Source organism: Calonectris borealis, chromosome 4, assembly GCF_964195595.1.
Source record: "Calonectris borealis chromosome 4, bCalBor7.hap1.2, whole genome shotgun sequence".
Classification (NCBI taxonomy): domain Eukaryota; kingdom Metazoa; phylum Chordata; class Aves; order Procellariiformes; family Procellariidae; genus Calonectris; species Calonectris borealis.
Genome location: NC_134315.1, coordinates 41,978,510 through 41,999,095, shown reverse-complemented (window position 1 = coordinate 41,999,095; position 20,586 = coordinate 41,978,510). Strand labels below are relative to the sequence as shown.

General features: G+C 41.4%; 1 protein-coding gene across 2 annotated transcripts in view; it reads left to right on the top strand.

Annotated features, from left to right (window-relative positions):
* GALNT7 (polypeptide N-acetylgalactosaminyltransferase 7) overlaps window positions 1–20,586 on the top strand; it is a 75,077-nt gene that overhangs the window by 34,843 nt on the left and 19,648 nt on the right. For both annotated transcript variants that reach the window (XM_075149327.1, XM_075149328.1), the window contains exon 3: window positions 14,404–14,570. In XM_075149327.1, the coding sequence (XP_075005428.1) occupies window positions 14,404–14,570 (167 nt within the window). The remainder of the gene's footprint in view (window positions 1–14,403; window positions 14,571–20,586) is intronic.

Genomic DNA, 20,586 nt, shown 5'->3' with positions numbered 1-20,586 from the left:
AGACCTCACCTCAGGCTTCTCCTCCTTTAAGCATCAAAATTTTTAAGCATCACCCTAAGCAGTCAGGTTTGTTCAGTGGAGGATGCCAAATGCTTTCCCAGGCTAGCAGGAGTGAAGTAGTGCTGCAAGAACTGCCTCCCTCAGCTTAAAAGTCAGCGCTGAGTAGCCTCAGTGCTTGTCCCTGCTGGAGGGGGAAGAGGGAAGAAATGCCAGTCAAGGGGGATTCAATCCCGCTATGTTTAGATTTGACTTCGGAGTTGGACATGTTGCCAAGGTGATTTGCCAGCTGCCATTATTGATTCAGTAGGAACTTTGCTGGTGATTCTGGGCAGTCTCAGCTGCCATAAAAAGCCTTTACTCTTGCTGCGCCCTGTAGAGAGGAATAGCGTTGGATGGCATGTTGAAGTTGTTTGTCAGGTAATCAGAATATTTCTGTTTCGCCAGTACTGCGTGCTCTTGCCTCATGGATTTTAACCAATCTGTTTCAAGGTTGAAGCCAAGCACTTCTGTTGGCATGCAGCAAGTCATAGATTTGGTTAAACAAAATAAAGAATGTATGGGGATACGTAAAAGTCAGTCTACAAGATTTCAAAGATGGCATCATCTCCCTGCAGCCTTTCTGCACTCTGTAGGAGGGCCAGGAGAGCCATAAACTGGGTTTAGGTGCAGCAATACCTGTTTTCCACTTTATTTCTAGTTGCAAAGAAGAAGAGCAGCAGGCTCAGCAGGCCCCGTCCAAAACCTCTGTACAGTTGCTGAAGGAAAACTTTTTCTTAAAACTTGGTGATTTTTACCATTTTTGAATCTTTTGTTATTATCCTGATAGATGGCAACCTTTTACTTTTAAAAGCAGTCATTTATATTGAATTCATATTGAGGTCCCTGCCTCCTAGCAGACCTGCGATAAAACTAACGTTAGCTTTAGGGAAGAAGAATATTAATTTGATTGCTCCCTGGTGGTTTTTTTTTTTTTGTGATCAGGAATCTGCACAGAGGTAGAGCTAAAGTAAAAATAGAGTGATAAAGTTTCTGGATGATCTTGGATTCAAGATAAACACACCATGCTAGGGAAATAAAAAATGGACCTAGGTTTGAAAATGAATGCTGTCAGGTAACAAGGTGTGTCCTCTCAAAAAAAAAAAAAAGTAACTGAAGAGAATTGCTGCTAGGGAGAACAAGAACTGAGTTGTTTTTCCAGCATAATGAGCCACTTGTCCAGAGTATTTTAAAATAAATTAAATACAGCTATATTGGGTCTGACCAGAGATCCTTTTTCTTGACAGTCTTGTCTGTAGCTCTGGCCAATAACATAGACTTGGGAAAAAACATACAAGAATGGACTAAGTTTCACCCTGGCAACCAGTGGGCTGGGACACTTGAGCCAAAAATTGCAACAGGATTGTCATGCTTCATGGACCTTTTTCTGTGCACAGACTTGTCTTTTAAATGCATTTATACTCTTGGAATTAATGACATCCTGAGTCAGTGACTTTTTCCAGGCTGAAGAACACAGTGTTTGTTTAACCTCTTATCCCGGATACTGTCATGTACCTCTGTTACTCTGCCGCATATATTCTCTGCATATATTCTCCGATATATGGGAATATCGGAGATATCTACATCAAGCTACTATATAAACATTTCATATTCCTTCCTTATTATTTCTACCATTCTGTTTGCCCTTTCATTAACTCTGAACTAAAATGCTCAAAGAGCTATCCATGTTTGACTCCAAGGTTTGGTTTTTTTGAGTGGTAATGCCAAGTTTAGGGTCTATCATGAGTACACACACTAAGAGTTGTCTAACACTCCATATACATTCATTTGCACTTGCAAAGAGCTCTCCTGCCAGCTCATTTCCTTGGTAGTGTCCTTGAATTATTCTGCAGCTGTATATAGTAATTTTCATTGCAACTACCAAGAACTTTTTTTATTGTTCAGTAATGACCTGGAAGAGGAGGTGGACAACTTGGATACCAGCACAGACAATTATGCTGCTACAGTCATAAACTCCCTTAAAAAATTGGAATGAATAGGCAGTTTTTACACTTTAGCAGTTACTAATCTAAGAGATCTTCCATCTTACCCGGCCAGACTTTGAAGAACTCTGCTTTTAAAGAAAGCAAAGAACCTCATCAAAGGCTTTGGAAATTCAGTTACTCCATTAATAGGCTCACCCATCTCCACATAGTTTTTGATTTCTTCAAAAGATTGTAATATGTTTCTGCAGCATGGCTTTCTTCCACAAAAGCTGTGTCTATGGCTTGTTATTTTGTTATTTATTACTAGCTTCTTTTCAACACAGAAGTCAGACTTAGTGGTCTGCAATTCTTTAGCTCCCCAGGGCCCTTTTATAAAAATTGGTGTCGTGTTTTCCTCCTTCTGTTTGTTTGATAACAAGGCTGGTGTCAGTAATAGTTATACACCACAATAGTTTGTCAATTTATGTTGCATTCTTTTGGAATACTGGGTTTATTAAAAAAATTTAAAAAGCAATTAGGCTATTCATGGCAGAAAAATCCAGAAGCAGCTATCATGCAGGTATCTGTTATCTCTGAATTACGAAGTCCCTAAGCTTTCGGTAGCTGAAGATAGGAGCATATCGTGGGTAGTATCACTGTGTGCTTGCCCTGTTTTTGTTCTCTTCCCTGGGTGTCTGGCGTTGGTCATTGCTAAGAGTCCAACGGAAATACTTAATTTAGCTTTCCTGCTTCTGAAGTGGTCTCTTTTCAATTCGATCATCTACCAGCCCAACAGACTTTCTGGCAGGCATCCTGCTTGTGGTGTTTGAAAAAAAAATTTCAATAGCAGCTTTTATACTTCAGTAAGCTATTTCTCAAACTTTTTTTTTTTTTAAATTCTATCTTCTTATTTACATTCAGTTTGCCTGAATTAGTGCTTCTTTCTGGTTTCCTTGTTTGGACACCATCCTGTGTATTTAAAGAATGTCTGTCTTACTGCAAACAGCGTCTGTTTTTTAATCATGCTGGCTTTCCCAGTTCCTGTCTAGGCTTTTTTTATGATTAATGATAAACACTCTCAGCTTCTAATATGGTGTCTTTGAAAAAGTTCCATGCTACCCGAAAGCATTTTACCCTTAGTTTACCTTTTCAAGAAGCCTGCTTGGTTCTTTATAGTTCCCCTTTTCAAAAGGAGGTGTTACCAGGACACCTCTCTTTCCGCATTAGAACTTCGTGCGCGGTGGCTGCAGTCGGCGCGTGGCTCCTACGCGGGGGTGGCTTCAGCTGGGCTCCGCCTGCCCGGAGGGCTCGAAACGTGCCGCTTCCCTTGTGGGTTCTCTGACGTGCTGCCCCTGGAAACGGTAGTCCCTGGAGCATGGTTTCTGTTTGCCGTGTCCCCTGGGGCGGTGGGAGTCTCCTGCCTGTGTCTTCCGTCCTCGCAGGTGCCCCGGTGCCTCCGTACGCGTCGCAGGCGCTGTCTGAGTCCTGCCTGGGCGGCCGGTGCTTCTGCCCGGTTGTATCGACGGCTTCCCCTGTCTTCAGGCTAGAAGATCCCTGGCACATTTACGATTTAGTAGTCTGGTTCTGGTTTATTTTAGGGAAGGCAGTCCTTCCTGGATAAAGCTAATCAATTCCAAAAATTTCACCAGGTACTAATGAGTTCAAAACACGCTGCTCTACAGCAGTTTCTCATCCAGGCACTGAAGCTCTGCTGCTTTTTTTTGCCATTGCCTGGAAATTTGGTAAATCTGGCTATTCTCTCCCTCTTTCCATCTGGAAAAAATAAAGAAATAAATTGTCCGTGTCCTCTCAGCCTCATGACAGAGGGTATGAGATGCTGAGTGAGCCCTTGGGCCAGGCCTCTGTTGTGCTTCTTCCAATCTGTTTTATTACTTTCCATGGTGTAGCTAAAGATAGGCATGGCAGAGCAGGCATGGTGCTGCCCAAAGGGGCTGTGGCATTTGGAGCTGTGGGTAAAAGCCTAACTGAAGAGACCTGCTGCAAAATCAGTCCTCCATTTCAATAGGTTTAAAATAGAGACCTAAGTGAAGTGATTATCACTCTGAGAAGTCCAATTGCATGAAGTCTGTGGTTAACTGACATATCAAATCAATGAAAAGTGTTCTTTCTTAGGTTCTCATGGAAGACATTCATTCTGCTGCATGACTGTCTAAGCAGAAAGTGTTGTATAATAATCTCAGGATGTTTAAAAAAAAAATCAGTACAAATCCCAGTGTTGAATGTTGTCACTGTGTGTTGGCCGCCTTCTGACGAGGAAGAGTCAAACTGCATTGTGCTTTTTAGGTCATTAGTCTAAATGGATCCTTGCAGGACGTAGCCTTATGCTTTTTATTCCCAGTGGCTCTTGTTAATAGCTGGTTTGTTGGGGGAGAAGATACTAATTTGGAGTTGGAAGCTTTTTCACAGTCAGGATGATGAATGTGCCCTTGGTAAAACCACATTGGCTTTTCCCAATCACCTTCTCCTTCGTGCTCTTGGCAATGGCTTCCAGCAGCACATACTCTGTCATCTTTCCAGGGGCTGAGATTAGTCTGGCTGCCCGTAGTTCCCTGGATCCTCCTTCCCGAAGGTGAGCATGGCATTTGTCTTTGCCAATTCTCAGGAACCGCTGTGAAGCACCAAAACCTTGTAAAAATGATAGAGCGTGACCTCACAATGACATCACAAGCTCCCTCAGTGCCCTCCAGTGCAGCTCATCCAGTCCCCAAACACTTGCGCTGTGTTTATCCCCTTTGCTGTGGTATGTCCAGTGAAGTGGTCCCTCACCCACCCCTTCCTCTGTGGTGGATATTCCTTCACTTCTGCAGACTTTACCACTAGACGCAGGGACCTGGGAGGTGTGACAGCAAACCTTGCCAGTAGAGACTGAGGGAAATCAGGTCTTGAGTTTCTCAGTCTTTTCTGTGTTCTTTGACACTAAGTTGCATCTCATTTAGTAGTAAACTGGTGTTTTCTTTAGTCTTCCTTTTGCCTGTAATCCCTTCTCATTGCCCTTCCCATCTCATGGATTTCAACTCCACTGGAGCTTGCCTTTCATTCTCTCTGCACATGCTCAGGCAGTATTTCTGTACTCTGCCTGGGTGCTCAGTCCATGCATCTACCTTCCCTACTCTTCCTTTCTGCATTGGAGCTCCATCAGGAGTTCCCGGTGCAGCCAGGACATGGCTTTCTGCCATGTCTCTTTGACTTACTGCACATGAGAATGGGCTGTTCCTGTGTTTTGGGGAGGTTGTTCTCAAAGAAGCCATTCCTGGGCCCTTTTTGGCAAAGTTGTAACACCTGAAACCATGAGCTTCTCATGGCAGATGTTAGGAAACATTTAAATAATGGTTTCTTTATGAAAGAGTCAAAAAGGGAGAGAAAACTGCCTGGTGGACAAAACCACTGATGACTATGAGCGTGGAGCTCTGAGGAGAGGCTGGCTGGTGTATGGTTCATTTCAAGAGCTGCACCTGGTTATACAAGACCAACGCAATGCAAGTTGTTCCAAAGAATCTGCAGTCATTATTTCTAAAAAAAAGCAAACACGTACCTACAATATAGTAGTTGCAGTAGTCTCTTTGTAGTTTCTTTTATCTCAAAAACACTGAGAAGCAATGCAGGTTTTTCCTTTATGAAGCTCATTTTCACAGTAGAACACCCCCATCCGTATCTGCTGTTTCCATTGGTATATTTTGCTGGGTTTGGGTCATTCTTATTGCACTTTGGGTTGCGATTTAAGGCAAGAAGGATTCTCTTAAAGTATATTGTAAGTGATACTCTGTGAAACTCCCTATCTGTCCTATTAACTAACTGACATTACTGTAGAGCCCTTAAGCCGGGGATGTTCATACTGTTGATCAGATTTCATGCCAGGATAATTAACGGCGTTGGCTGTAGGAAAGGATCGGTGCTCAACGTGCTTTGCTCAGGCTTGATATGCTGTTGTTATCCAGCCCATGGAAGACTTGCTTACAAATTATTCCTACTGACCCAGAGGGTTTTAGTCTTATGACTCTATTTAAGCTAAATTTTTTCTGACAGCTTCTTTTGACAAATGTTGCAGGAATTTTATCCTGAGTAGTTTGACTGGGAGAGGAAGCATTATGGCTCTTTGTGAATGTTTATGGCATGAGACAAATTAATCTCTTACTGGATTTTCTTTTTTCAATATAACAATAGATAACTGCTGTCTGCTCACCAGTGTGAGCCAGAATTTCAGCTGCATCACCCACACACATCTGTCAGTCTGATCACAGCAAAATAAATATTTTTAAGTGTTTTTTCTTTCCGTGGATTATCCAGTTTGACTTTTCCTTTTTAATGGTGTTATTGCTGTTACAGGGCATGCCTCCTGGGCCATAGAAATTCGTACTTGAATAATTGGATCAGTTGCCAATGGGTCACCTTTTTACTTCAAACAGAACAGCTGGCAATAAGCTTTTGTTGAAAAACCTGAAAAAGTAACTCTTCCTTGCTTGAGCACAATGTGTCTTCTGTACAGAAATGTATTTTTGGACAACTGTTTTTGCAGCTCATGACATTTTATAAAACAAATCAAAAGGGAATGAGAACTGGCTTGGTTTTAAAAATCATACATGTAGTTTTGAAGGGCGTTTGTTTTATTTTTTTATTATTTTTAGTACAGGCAGAGGAGGGAATTCTTGCCAAAAATATAGACTTCTGACTTAAGAATACACACATGCAGAGCTGTGTGTTAGTAAAGCAGAGCTGTTAGTAAAGATATTTTTCCTATCATAGTTTGATGGTGACAGCTTGGACCCTTTGGTTGGTCCAAGTGCTATTAAAAATATCAAACTGTATAGAAAATTTTTGGTGCTGGACTTCAGTCGAAAAAATACGGAAATCTTTAGTTATAAGCAATTACTCAGGCTATGAAATAAGGCAGATGAATCTTGGCTGCTCATTAGAAATGGATGGTCTTTTTACTCTGGGCAAATAATATGAATTTAATATGTTCTCTTACAGTAAGTAGGTAGTTGTCCAGTCAATCTTGTCGTAGCTAAGGAGGTTGAATAGAAAAGCTCTGGAGTGGAGCCTGCTTTCTTCAGGAATGTAATTAGTTCCTTAATTATAGCACTGTGCAAATTATATATTTGATACTGTTATACGAAAAAAGATTTCAGTAATTATTGTTGGTATCTGTGTCATTGGAAATGGAACATTAGGGACTTGGTTTCTTGGTACCTTGGGAAAATCTTTTATTCAAGTGCCACATAGTACACTGGAACTGTTCTGTAACCAAGAAAACTAATTTTATAGTACACACATAAATCTTTGTGCTCCTCAGTGAGAGCTAGGGTTGAGAATCAGGTGAATTATAGTGGTCATACTAAATCAGGAAGGCTGGCTTTCCACTGCAGGTTATCAGCTGCCTTACTGCTGGCAAGACTCCTGGAGGAAAAAAACGCGTTTAAAAGGTAATTAGCCGTATATTGTCAGAGCATCTCCTTGTGGTCAGGAAAGATTTGAATTCCAGGCATTGGCCTTAAAAGCAAAACCAAGCACTTTCTGTTAACGTTTCAAGTCCCAGTAGTGAAAACTACAATGAAGATGGATTTTGTGTCTCTTTAGTGTTGGCTGCTAGCGTTTCAAATTTTAAGTTTCAACAGAGAAATAGTTCACCCAAAGAGTACAAAGAAGTTGACAGAGGCACCGGATGTGTTGTCTCTAGTTGGATTTACTTACCTGTGTGTGCATCTGAAATGAGAAGACCAAGCTCTGAACAGAACCTCTCACTCAACAAAAATGTATAGCGCAGCGCCTGGAGTATACTTAAATTCTGCCTTAAACCTTGACTTTGGAGGAGGGGGCAGAGAAGAGTCTGAGAGGTTTCCTGCAGCTGCTTGTGTAACCCTCCAGGTGCCGTCTTGCATCACAGAAATTTTGGGGCAAATGGAGGAAGCGTTCTGTCAAATGAGTTGTAATCTGGATGTGAAACTGAAAAATTAAATTAACTTCTTATGCTCTGTCTTGTTCCTGTTAACCAGAACTTACTGTGGTAGAGCATGTAAATAAACTGGCATGATGTAAGTTATAATTCGGCCCAACTGAGCATGGGCGGGAACTTCAAGGGTTAGTATCTGATGAGCGAGGCATGGTGGAAATGAAGTATTTCCGTGGGACTGAGCCCACTGCCCCAAGCTTCTTTCTAGCCTTTTGTTTATTATATTAGGTAAAGCTTGCCAGTGTTTGATAAATCCAGAATTCTTCTCTTCTTCCATTCTCTTCTGAGCTGTCCCTAAGCAAATGCATCAAGCCATAACTTCCTCAACTAGCGCCCGCCTCCATGGAGAAATGCCGAGAACTGCCCCGCGCCGCGCGTTGCAGCCCCTCGCCCGCCGGTGTCCTCCGAGGACGCCTCGCCGGCCGCTCCCGGGGGAGGGCACGGCCACAACGGGCCCCCGCGCAGCTGCCCCGCAGCCGCGTCCTGCCCCGCTGCCGGGCGACCCGCCCGCCCCGACTCCTCCCTGCGGAGGTGCTCCCTCTGTCCCGGCGCCGCGGCGGGGCTGGAGACCTGCGGGCCGGGTACTGCACCGCTTTAAAACCAGAGCAGGAAAGAAGAGGGCTGTGGCTCCATCTCTCTGTGAGGTGGCTTCCCCTTCCCCGAGGAAGGGAGTTTATTTTAGCCGCCCAGCTGCCCCAGCTCTCCTGCCCCATTGTGTTTATAGCTTCAACTTTTTCAGTGTTGGGCAAACGATACTATGGGCAAGACTCGTGATGAAAAAAAAATGCAAAATTTATTCCTTTAATTTTCCTGTTAGCCCTAATGTTGGGTCTCTCTACAAACCTTGCCCTGAATTGGTATTGTGGCACTTTGGAATGACAGGAGATGTAGCTTGCGCTTCCAGGGGCACTAATAACAAAAGTCAGTCACAAATAGGCAAAGCTTGTAGCTATTGTAAAAATAGAAGATACTGTTTCAGCATAGGTTTAAGCTATCGGGTAGTGTCTAGTAGAGGTTTTGCTGCTGTCTGCTGAAGGGGAAAAAAAAAATACTCAGCTGAGCAAACTGTCCTTCTTGGGTTGTCTGTTCACTTCTCTTCCAGAACCCCTGTTTTGTCAGTTGACTAATTTTATATTAATGTCGATGCTGCATAAAAATCTCCTGTAAGGATAGGTAACAAATACAGTATTAACATTAGATTTACTTAGTCATATCTTAACAAAATGCCCCGTTCTGTAATCTGTTTCTGTCTTCTCTAGACTTAGGCAGTGATCCCTCTGACTTGCAGGCCATCAAGCAGCTGGTCTCAGCCAGGACCTTGGTGGTGTCAACCGTGTAGATGAGCAAACTGCCAAAGGTGTTTTGTGAAAGAAACTCTCATCCTTCTTCTTAGGGGGTAGATGCAGTTTACTGCAGTAGTCATAATAAATTGATGATTTAAAATAACAAGCAGCCCGGAATTCGGTATTAAACTAAATAGACAGTGTGCTGTCTGCTGGACGGCTGTGTCCTTGTAAGATAAGAACAGGGCTTACTAGAAAGGGAAGCTGCAGAGGTCCTAACTCAGAACAAAACAGAGGTCCTAACTTATTTTTAGGCTCTGCTGGTGCTAGAGCCCCTCAGAGTAAGAAATTGCATGCACTATAAAGCAATTATCAGTAGGTGGTAATTGATATCACTATGAATCTCATACCACTTTAAACATGAAATAAAATACAACTTAAAATTGTGAACAGTTTTATATTAATGGAGAAGAGAGATTCCATTTTTTAATGTCAATTACAATTTCAGGATAAATTGAGACCTTCGGCTCTGTACTGATTCAGGGCTCAGCTTGGAACAGCTGACTCAAGCTTCTTGGGAGTTGGCCGCTGGAGCGGTTACAGGAGTGCGATGGCAGCTGCCTGCTCTCTCGGAGAAACCTGTGCTGCTGCGTTTCGGTCTGAGCACACGAGTACAGTGCTTTAAAATCCAGAGAGGGGACTGATGTGCCTTTGGTAAGCGCAGGTGCTAGTTAGATAGTTGACCTGGGGAAGATAGTATGAGGATAGAGAATCAGTTGCAGCCACAATATCTCTTACTTTTTGCTGGAGCTTAGGTGCTGGTATGGTAGGGAAGTCAGGAATTCAGGATGACATGAGAAGCACTTCTGTTGGTTCAAGATCTCAAATTGCCCTGTAAGTATCTATCTGATTGGGGCTTACCCTTAAATTGCCGTCAAGGTGCTCTCCTTGTTCACTTCTTGCGTTTTTGCCTGGTGGCTGGATTACTCTTCCCGGAGAAGCAGCCTCTAGCCTGGGCTTTTTTTAGCCTGAGGAAATTCGAGTCTACATCTGCAACTGCAGCGGTTGCTAACAGGAGGGCTGTAGGGTCATCCAGCCCGTGGAGCATGTACCCACGATCACTTTTGTGGGGCCAAGGGACATCAGTAAGAGCAAGCCAATGAATAGGGTACAAAGCTGTAGGAGCAGAAATTTCCTCAAGCCAAGGAGCGCTCCAGCCTAGATCTCCAGCTTCTCGTGCGGATGGGTCTTCCATAAAAGGGCTCCTCTCCTGCTGTGGCTGGTGCACAGCTTTGTGATCGAGGGACAGGGACATTAGTGTGGCGTGACCTCCGACAGTGCTGTTCCCTCCCAGGGGTGGAGCGGGAGTAGGACTAACTCACATCTTAAGTATGCAGGCTAATAGAAGAAATGTTACTCACTCTGTTTCTCCATTAGATCACTGCTGTATCTTTTGAAAGGTTTCTTCTCGCTCTAGTGATGAGTCAGTCCATGTTTTTGCTCAGTAACACCCATGCTGTTTTGGGGACGGGAAGTTCTTATTCATGGACTGATCTGAAGGTGTTGCTTCCTTTCACCCATGAGTTCCCTGAAGAAAGGAAGCAAACGGAGCTGTTCTTCCCTGCAGCCGCTGCGCCAGGAAGGTGTTGCCAGCCCTTCCCAGATCTGTGCACGCCTGCCTCTTCTTGCCCCCTACAATAACTCTTTACAGAGGTCAGGAAGAGTGACGTGAAGTGTCTAGAGGCAAGACTAGCTTAAGGATGCTACCCTCTCATTCCTGCATATCTGCTGCAATCTGCCATCCTCTCAGCTGTACCAGTAAGAATTCAAAATAATTTTTTTTAAGTGAGTTTGTTTACTAACTTGGTTCACAGCATATCACCACAGCTGACCTGCAGGCTACTGTGCCCTGAAAAGGCACTTTGTCTGGTGCCTAAAATTTGCAGGGAAACCAGTGTAAAATTCAGCTTCAAACATAAGGAAAATGCATTTAGGGTTACTTGGTATTTGGTTTGCCAGCCACTGGATGTCAGTGCTGCTCCACTGAAGAAAGGCTCCTCCCCGCTTCCTTCCCTGTGGATCAGAAGGAAATGAGAGCAGAGGCTCCTGATTTTTGTTGCTTAAATAACTGAACCATGTTGGAATTTCTTGGAAAAATTGCCAGAGTTGATTAATGCATATGTTTCAAACCTCTAATTCTCAATGCAAGACGAGAGACAAGATTGTGCATACAAGTTACTGCAGCCTGTTGGAGCTTATGCGCTTGATGAGTCAGTCTGTGGACTGTCCAATAAGTGAAATAAAGCCTCTGGAAAAAACTAAAAGTATGATCTTACTAGAGGTGTAAATGTAGTGCTTTTATGGCTTGCAAATAGCACATTTAGCAACACATGATTTTTCAAGTTCAAAAAGTAAAACGTGCTGACAGATTTGAGGAGATTAAGTTGGATATGTAGCAAAAAGCCTGTCTAGACCTCTGGTTTTATGTTTTAAAAATGTATTAAATACAGATCAAAAAAATGCTTATAAATTGCTCACAGATGTGTTGTTCAATTCAGGCTTTTGTAATAGGTTTGGCTTTTTTAAATGACGTTACATTACTTACTATCTTTCATTCTTATGCTCTTCAACATTTTGTTCCTAAAAATGACTCGCCTACACTAGAGGAAGTGGGCAAAACAAGCAGGCAAAAGGTTTGGGGGTTTTTGCAGTGTTTGCTTTGTTTCTTTTGTTGAAGGAAGTCTGAAATGTTGTGGCTGTCTTTTTAATTGGAGGGCAAAACAGTTTCCGAGCTAAACTTCTGAAGGCGCAGGTCAGCGGCACGGTGCAACCTGCATCAGATAGTGCCTTCTCCTTTGAGGCAAAAGGTACTGTTATTTTCCACTAACTTTTACATGGAGTTCTTGAATGGCATTCAGCTGGCATGCTGATTTTGAATGTATAACATCCGTTTTCCTCCATTTTAACATAACTGTATCAGCGAAATTAATCCAGGTGAATATATGTGCAAAAGCATCCAGTTCTGTTATTAATGTTATTAAACACATGATGGAGAATGTTTCTTTTACACAGCCGACTTAACGCACCTAGGTAGCATATCCATTTTATCTCTGCAAATAGCTAAATAAGTTGTCGACAGCTTAAATGCTTGTGCTACAAATGGAAGTATGGCGATCTGTAATCAGCTGAAATCTTTTGAAGAGGGATCTGTGGAAGGGAGGCATCAGTGGCCTGAACCGTGCCTTTTAATCAGTCAGTGTAGCACTTGTATGTTGATAACTTACAAATATGATGAGCTGTGGCTACTTCAGGCATAAAAACAATTGAGCTGGAGGATTTTAGTCAGTAAACCGTACTTGCAGAGATCGTGCTGTTTCAGAGGTTGCTTACAGCATGCCTGACTAAGAGAAGAAATGCCTTACTGGATTGGACTTATTTATAGACAGTTTTGATTCTGTAATTTTCTTTTCCCACAGGACCCAAATAAATAGTATGTTTCTATCAATTTCTTTTTTTTTTTTTCCTGATGGGTGAGAAATATATATTGATGCTGTTCCCTGACAATCAGTGAAATATGTCCTTCTGCACCAAGAAATGCTCTTTAAATACCTATAGATCTGTTATGTGAGTTCTTTCTGCATTTAACTTAATTTAGTTTCAGAAACTCTGGTGATTTCTGATGATTAAGGTAACTTCTTTTCACAGACAGGAATGTTTCTGTGCATTTAAGCTTTTTATTGTATACAGAAGAGTATAACTGTGGAAGTCTGTGCATCCATAAGTTTTAAAGTTTCTATTTGTCAAGAATAATTTCTTAATATATGATAGTTGTCTTGAAAAGTCAGATTCCCTCTAGTAGAGACTTCACTTGCTGAAAGATGAAAAAAGCAAGTCTTTTGCCCATTGAAATCAAAAGTACTATGTCTCTAGGTTTGGCGATAGGAATTGTATTATTATAGTTGGAAAAGGGGCTAGTAATCAGGTAGGGAAACTTCCAGGTAAGGAAATAACCTGGACTGGTTGTAATTAAGGAGACTGTGGACACTCTCATTTAGGGGTGCAGTTGGGGAAATGGACACTACAATTGCAAATGAAATGGGTTGTTGACAAATGTGATTAATAAATGTTGGAAAGCGTGGACTGAATTAATTGTATCGCTTGTTTCTAAATCATCTGTAATACCTCAGGGAGAAAGACCTGAGTCCAGGTCCACAGTGAAACTGAAATGCAAAATGTTTTAAATGGATACAGAAGTGCTTTTCATGGCATGCCAAGCTGGAACCCTGAATGGGTTTGGTGACCTTTTTTTTTTTTTTTTTTTTAAAAAGCTACATTGTTATACCTGGAAGTTTAACCATGAATAATAAACAGTAACGATCACAGCTTGTCTGCCACGGGATTACATTTTTCCCATGAGCAACTATGCTTTTCTGACAGTTTTTGGAAACTGAGAGTTTTATGCAGAACAGCTGACACGAGCATTTTGCATGCTGCTGCTGTACTTCTAGCAAGTTTACTTACTATGTTTAAATCTATTTTATTGTGAAAGGGCAGAAATGAATGACTTTTGCCTTGTCACAATAATGTTTGTAACTTTGCCTAATTATGCAGATTCTGCAGTGGACTGTATAAAGCCAACAGAAACACTTCATAGACAGCCCTTCTACCATGTAGATTTAAAGAGGCTTAAAAAAACCCAGCACTGTCTTACTGTGTGTTACGCAGTAGGTGAGCCAAACGCACAGTCCATCCTAAATCGTGCTATCTGACGGTTTGAAGAAGACTCCCATCTTGGCAGCCACGGTTTTGGGCTTTTCTTCCACTGTTCTCCACTGGCCACGCAAGCAGCAGCGTCGTGGTGGTGGTGGTGGTGGTGGTGGGGATGTCTCTCGGCGGGGTCCCTGCAATGCCATCCACCTACACAAGAGGCAGCATGGAGCTGTTGAGGCAGCAGTCATCGTTCGCCAGCTACATCCTCTCTCTCGGGAGAAAAAAAGGCTCACTGGCTGGAAGCAAACTGCTATTTGGGCCTCGTACCTCTGTGATGCGCTTAAGTTATATTACCTTTTATATCCTGTTTCTCTTTAATCTGAAGGATAGCCATCAGTGAAGATCTCATTTGCACAAAGATGATGTTAAGCAGTTCTGTAAATCATAATGTGAAAACTAATAAAATCAAATCTTTTTACAGGTGCAAATACTGGCATTATGATGATAACCTGCTCACCTCCAGCGTTGTCATTGTCTTCCATAATGAAGGATGGTCCACACTTATGAGGACAGTCCACAGTGTCATTAAGAGAACGCCAAGGAAATACTTGGCAGAAATTGTGCTGATTGATGATTTTAGCAACAAAGGTATATTTGGAATATTAACACACTACTTGTAGAAAAGGGAATTTCATTTGTTTTAAAAACAGTTTTCTTTTTGTTTATTACCTGACATGGATTGAGTTGACTGCAAGAAAAGTAAGTTGCTTCTTCACAGTTCCTTCAGTTTTCAGTGAAGGGAAAGCTCTTTTCTGATGAACTGGTTTCATAAAGGTGGCAATCCTTTATGTGTATTCAGCTGTTTGAAATACAGGATTTATGGTGGGCACTCTTCTGTAGTTGTGGAGTTGTATATAGTAGAAAGCTAGGATAACTAGTACCTCTCTCAGACCTTGTGAAAACAAGTAGATTTAACAGTATTGAAGGAGTTTGAGTTAAGCCTGGTAAGAATAATTTCTTTCTTTATTCCATATAGGAATCCAGATTCCTTTTTTTTTTTCTTTTTTAATACTATAATAAAAATGTATCTAAAGCTATTGAATTATTCTGATTCATTTTCACTATCTTTTTAATTTTTAACATCCGTTTTTTGTTGAACATCATGTTGAGGTGGTTATTATTTCTTATTGGGGGGAGGGATTTTTAAGAATTTAAGTGCATTTTGATTTCTGCCTTTCTTTGAGTCCTGCATATCACTGTTTTCAGAAGTCCAGAGGTTTTCCTCTTCCTTTGTAATATACGTTGTGGTCTTGGTTTATAGTCATGATGTATGTACTTATGTGTGATTCTTATAAACATACACTGACTTTTTTCCGTTCATGGTGGTATCCTCAGCGTTAATGCAAATCAAGGCTGAATACAGAGAAGAACTGGAAGTGGTATGCTAGAGATATAAGATGATTTATGTAGAGGAAATCAGTCTGGTTTTAAACTTTAAACAAATTTCAAAACAGTGCACCAAAACTGCATGTTCTGCAAGATTTTATTGCAGCATAGCTCTTGAATAGAAGTTGATAGAGAAAAAGAGTAGACGCATAAATAAAAACATAACTTTGAGTGTGCGGGATGACAGTCTCTTCTAGACAACGATGATGATGGCTTTTAAGAGCCCGGGCAAGTTTGAACTGGTCAGCAGCATAGGATACATTCCCTTTACCCTCCTCTTTGTTTTTATAATAGCTGAATTGGGTAGTGGCAAAGAAAGCAGATGACTCTGTTCTGAAACTTTGCGCTTTATCAAGTGATCTGGGCTTCTCCCAGTTCCAGCCTCACGGGAGGAGTTGTTTTCTGCAGGTATACCCACTATAAATTTTAAAACCGAACTCATCACATAGTCAGGGTTGCCTTTTTTGAGTATAAATCACTAGCAAAAATTAACATACAATAATTGTTTTCAAATCATACCTGTAGGTAGGTAGGTATCATTTTCTGTTTGTTTTTACAGGAGAGGAAAAGTTACCTGTATTGTAAACTCGACTACATCTGGCTTAGTCTAATAAAGATACTGAACACTACATTATAGTCTCCTGTATCCTTTTACAGCTTTTGAGAATTTGGCTTAGATATACACACACGCTGTAAAACAAAAGTATCTTCTCTCCTAAGGGATGTAATTTTAATAATTCAGTCAGCAGACATGTGCTGTGTTTTTCCTTTTCAGCTGGGATCACAGCTTTCCTTCAGAGCTGTTCAAGGATTGAATTAGCTGTATAAAGTAACTACGATACTGATGGTCTCAAGAAAAACTACCAGAGTTTTTACTAATGATCGGACTCAGTACTTGGGTTTCACATGAGTTGTAACTGACTCTGTGCTATGTGTATGTAATTCATGAAATGAGTTTGTCTGGCATAAAAACTGGTACTACGGTTTTCCAATATATGACAATTAAATAAAGGCAGTATTTTTCAAGAAATTTGTTTTGAAATACAGAACTTTACTTATGCTCTCTGCTCATATATGAATGGTTAGCAGATACAGCTAGCCTGGACCTAACATCGAGCAGACCCTTGTCTCTATATTTCCCACACTTCATTTTCCCAAATAACTTTCTTGAATCAGAAAATTCAGTAAAGCAGGCTCAAGATGCAATTTTCTCATGTGTGAGTGACTGGAGAACAAGCACGGACTGGAATGGCTCTGAACACCTTGCTGCAACTGTACTGTTTCACTATAATCATTCTTCAAACTGCTTTAGGCTATTACTTGGTAAACATAATTAACTTAATTTCAATAACTCAAATTGCATTCTAGATGAAAAATGGCTGAGAGAGTAGAACCTTGCTCCACTTCTTTCTCCCAGAGAGAAGCATGAACTAGTATGGGCTGTGGAGCGTGCCAAGCTGCTTGAAGAGATCTCCAGTTGTTAGGAGAGCTGCAAAACACAAACACTCTTAATCATAGCAGAGCCGCTGGTGGCTTCTTGCTTTTTCAGCCAGAAGAAAAGCAGTGCGGACAACACAGATACAGGATTTTCTCCTTCCCCACCTGCTTTCAGACTGCACACTTTGTATCTGCCTTTCCACCCTCTGCAGAGCGTCTTACGCTCTTTGAGACCAATGTTGAGGGACACAGGTGCTGGGAGGATGTTTGCTCACACTTAATGTGACTGTCCTTGTTTCTTAGCTGCCGCCTTCTCCAGCAATATGAAATTAAAATGGAGCCTAGCGGTTGCAAACACTTCCAAATGCTGGCTCATAAAGAATCCTGCCTGTCCTTCTTTACGAGAAATCCTCTTTCATCAGGAGGGAGTTACAGCTGCATAGAAGCTTATGTACATTATGCCTTACAGGGAGGAACAGTTGCAATGTTTGGAAAATGTTCTTTTCATTATAATTCTTGGTATAATACAAAGACAATGGGGAGCAGTCATTTTGCTGAACAACACTCTCCTTTCCTTCCTTAATCTCTTCTGCAAACAGCAGGGTTTGACTGTGGAGAACCGCGCGGAGAGATGTGCTGAATTCTGCTCGGGCATTTTTTTCCTTTGTCAAAGCAGAAAGGGAACAGTAACAAGAAGATGATGCCAAGCCAACTGATTGATGCTAGTTCTGGTATTTTCAATGGAGACCTCTGTATTAATGCATGTTAGAGTCCAAGAAGTGTTGCAGCAGCTTCTACCACAGCATCAGTGTGGGCACGCTGCTGCACGTGGGGGGCTTTTTCCCCGGTTTTTCTTGTGTTTCTTGATAGAAACAGTTTATTTTGCTGTGAGTGCTAGCTGTATGGAGGATACGGCTGTTCTGGAAGGGCAATGAGCGTTCGTAACACTGGATTTTCTGAAGCTCCCTACAATTACAGTAGCGTATATAGGTCTTCAGCGACTACTTGTTATGTATTTAGGTGTCAGCTTTATTTCTTTCTGAAACAGAGGTCAATATCTCAGCTGGTGCAGCTCACTTTTGTAGCCCATGCACCTGTAAATTTACCTGACTACAAGGTGAATACCAGTGTTCACAGTAGCGTGTACAGGCTTTGTCTACCTTTTGCATTTACTTATTTTTTCTTTATCGCTATCTGTATTTCCCACTGATGGAGCATCCCGTAAGATAACCAGAGGGGAAGTAATGAGCATAGACAGGTAACAGTATTCTTATTAAGTCGTTTAACTGTGCTCGCAGCGGGGAAACTGAAGCATTAATCAGTGCTGGTGTTAGAGCGGAGAGCCCCACGTTAGTAGTGTTACAGTACAGGGGACTCAGAGGCAGCTGCTTTAGGGAAGACTTGTGATATCATTTTTCTAGTTCTCAAACTGACATCCATGAGTCGAGGAAAAAAAACAGCTTTCCTCCCCCCCACCCCATAATCTGCAATGCCTAAGATCTTTTGGAGAAAGGATGCGTTTTTCAAAAACATTGATTCATGCACTGAGATACGAGAGAAGGACCCAAAGAAGGGAAGACCAGATTGGTGGTTATAATATTTTTAAAGGGTAAAATACACATTTTTGAACAAAAAACAGAATGCTGTAAGGCTGTTGACAGATACCATGAATACACGTTATAGGTGAACAAAATGTAATGCTGGCCAAAGAGTATTTCTAACTGTAAAAATATCAGGATTTTATACACTACTGTCATGCATTCTTTGTAGTATGGGAAGGGGGGAAAATTCAGTTTTCCTGTGGGAAATAGCACTTGCTGCTAACCCTGGCACGGTTTCAGATAATGGACTGCAAAGTCCTGAGACTTGTACTGTAGAAAAGCTTTACACAATCAATATGACAGGTTTTTACAGCTCCCCGTGAGCCTTACATAGTTGAACATTTGATAACTAAAACATTTGGCTTCATAGGCAGGAGATCTGGAAATAACTTCAGGTTTTAAATCTTTAAAACATTCCTGACAGTCCTTCTGTAACATGTACTTGGAATTTGCAGAGTACATAATGGTGTGGTATAAAGATTCTCTTAGTACCACTTCAGTATGGCCTCATAACTCTGTTGATTTTATCCTATAAAAATTTATGTCACAGCTATCATATCATATATTCTATATATATTACATGGTATGTTATTCTATACAGCATATGTGATAAAATTGTTCTTTCTCTAGTTTGATATTTATGTATCCTTGAAGTTTTCCTAACACACAAGGATTTACAAAAGAAATTGTAAATGTGTGTGGGAAAGGAGAAGAGGTTACATAAAACTTGTAGTTGAGAAAACTTACTCTTTTATGAAGGTGAAGAGGAGGGATAATAAAAGTATTAAAAGATAGTGGTTTCAGAAGATTGTTCTTTGGTAGAATTGCTGAATTTTCAAGGTTGGAAACTTCAGTTCCAAAAAACATCATTTCAGTTATATATATGTAGCTTTTATTTAAACTAGAGCTTTTTTAATACTTTTGGCAAGAATATAAAACATACTGAAACGTAAGTTGCAGCAAGCTCCAGACTTTGATCATTTTCATTCAGGGTGTGGAAAATGCTGTTGCTGAAGCACCCTGATGGCTTGTTGCTGCCGAAAGGGACGTCCTTCTCCTTCCACCTCTGCACGTCCTCTCTCCTGTTAGATCAGCACAGGCATGGCAGGTAGTCGCCCCTCGGAGCTGGTGCAAACCAGCGCATGGATGCCTCAGCTTATTTTGGTTCTTGACTGGGAGAAACTGAAACCGTAGGCAGTTTTTTCAAGCTTTTCAGTACAAAAATAGATTTTAAATGAACACCAGTAGTTAAATCAGCGTAGCCTCAAACAGCAAGCGCCTGACTGCCAGTCCTTCTGCCTTTGTGAGTTTTCTCAACAGAATCATCTGTGCAAAAATATTATGCAACACTAGGATCCTTTTTTCAAACTGTGTGGTAGGAATGTGATTTCCAGATTAGTTTGGCAAAGACCAATGTGCAAATACAAATCTGTAACCGTTTAAGTGTAGCCCATCTTGATTCTTATGCGGTTACTCATCCCTTTACTGACCAAGTCCCTCTGGCTGAAGTTTCCCTGTCTCTTTTCATTTTGTAGGGTCTGTAACGTGCTCATCACTATGATGAGCCACAGCTCGTTCACTGCAGTTCTGGCCCTCCAATTACTCTTCTTATTAATTCCCTTAGAAGATTAGCATAAGACCACCCCATCTCCAAGAGGGAACAGGTCTAGATGGGGGAGGAGAATAATTTGAGTATGGTGGGTTTCTGTCTCAAGTTTCCAGATTTAATAGACTGACACAAAAAATTGTGAGGCAAAAAGAACATGAGTGAAGAGAAATGTTTAACTGAAAAGTGGTGCCTTCAACTGTACGTGTGACATTATCTGATGAGGAAAGACCTTACGCTGAAGTGTAGAAACTTCTCTGCCTGGTCGAAATACGGGCAAAGAGCTGAAAGCCACTGTGTGATATGTTGAAATGACTGGGAATTGGCCACCCAGCTCCTCCGGGTGGTGTGGCCAGCCGCTTCAGCTGCTTTTTCCTCTGATGTGCCCAAGACAAACCTAAGCCATGAAGTCAGAGTGCTCCACGTCTTGGTCTCCTCAGGTTTAGTGTTTGTGAGGGGTAGTATGAGCAGTTGAGCTAAAAATTCTCGTAGTCCTAAATGTCTGTAGATATTTTTAAGTAGAGTTGGATTTGGGTTGTGTTAAGAGTACAAAACTGTTTATTACTAAACCCCA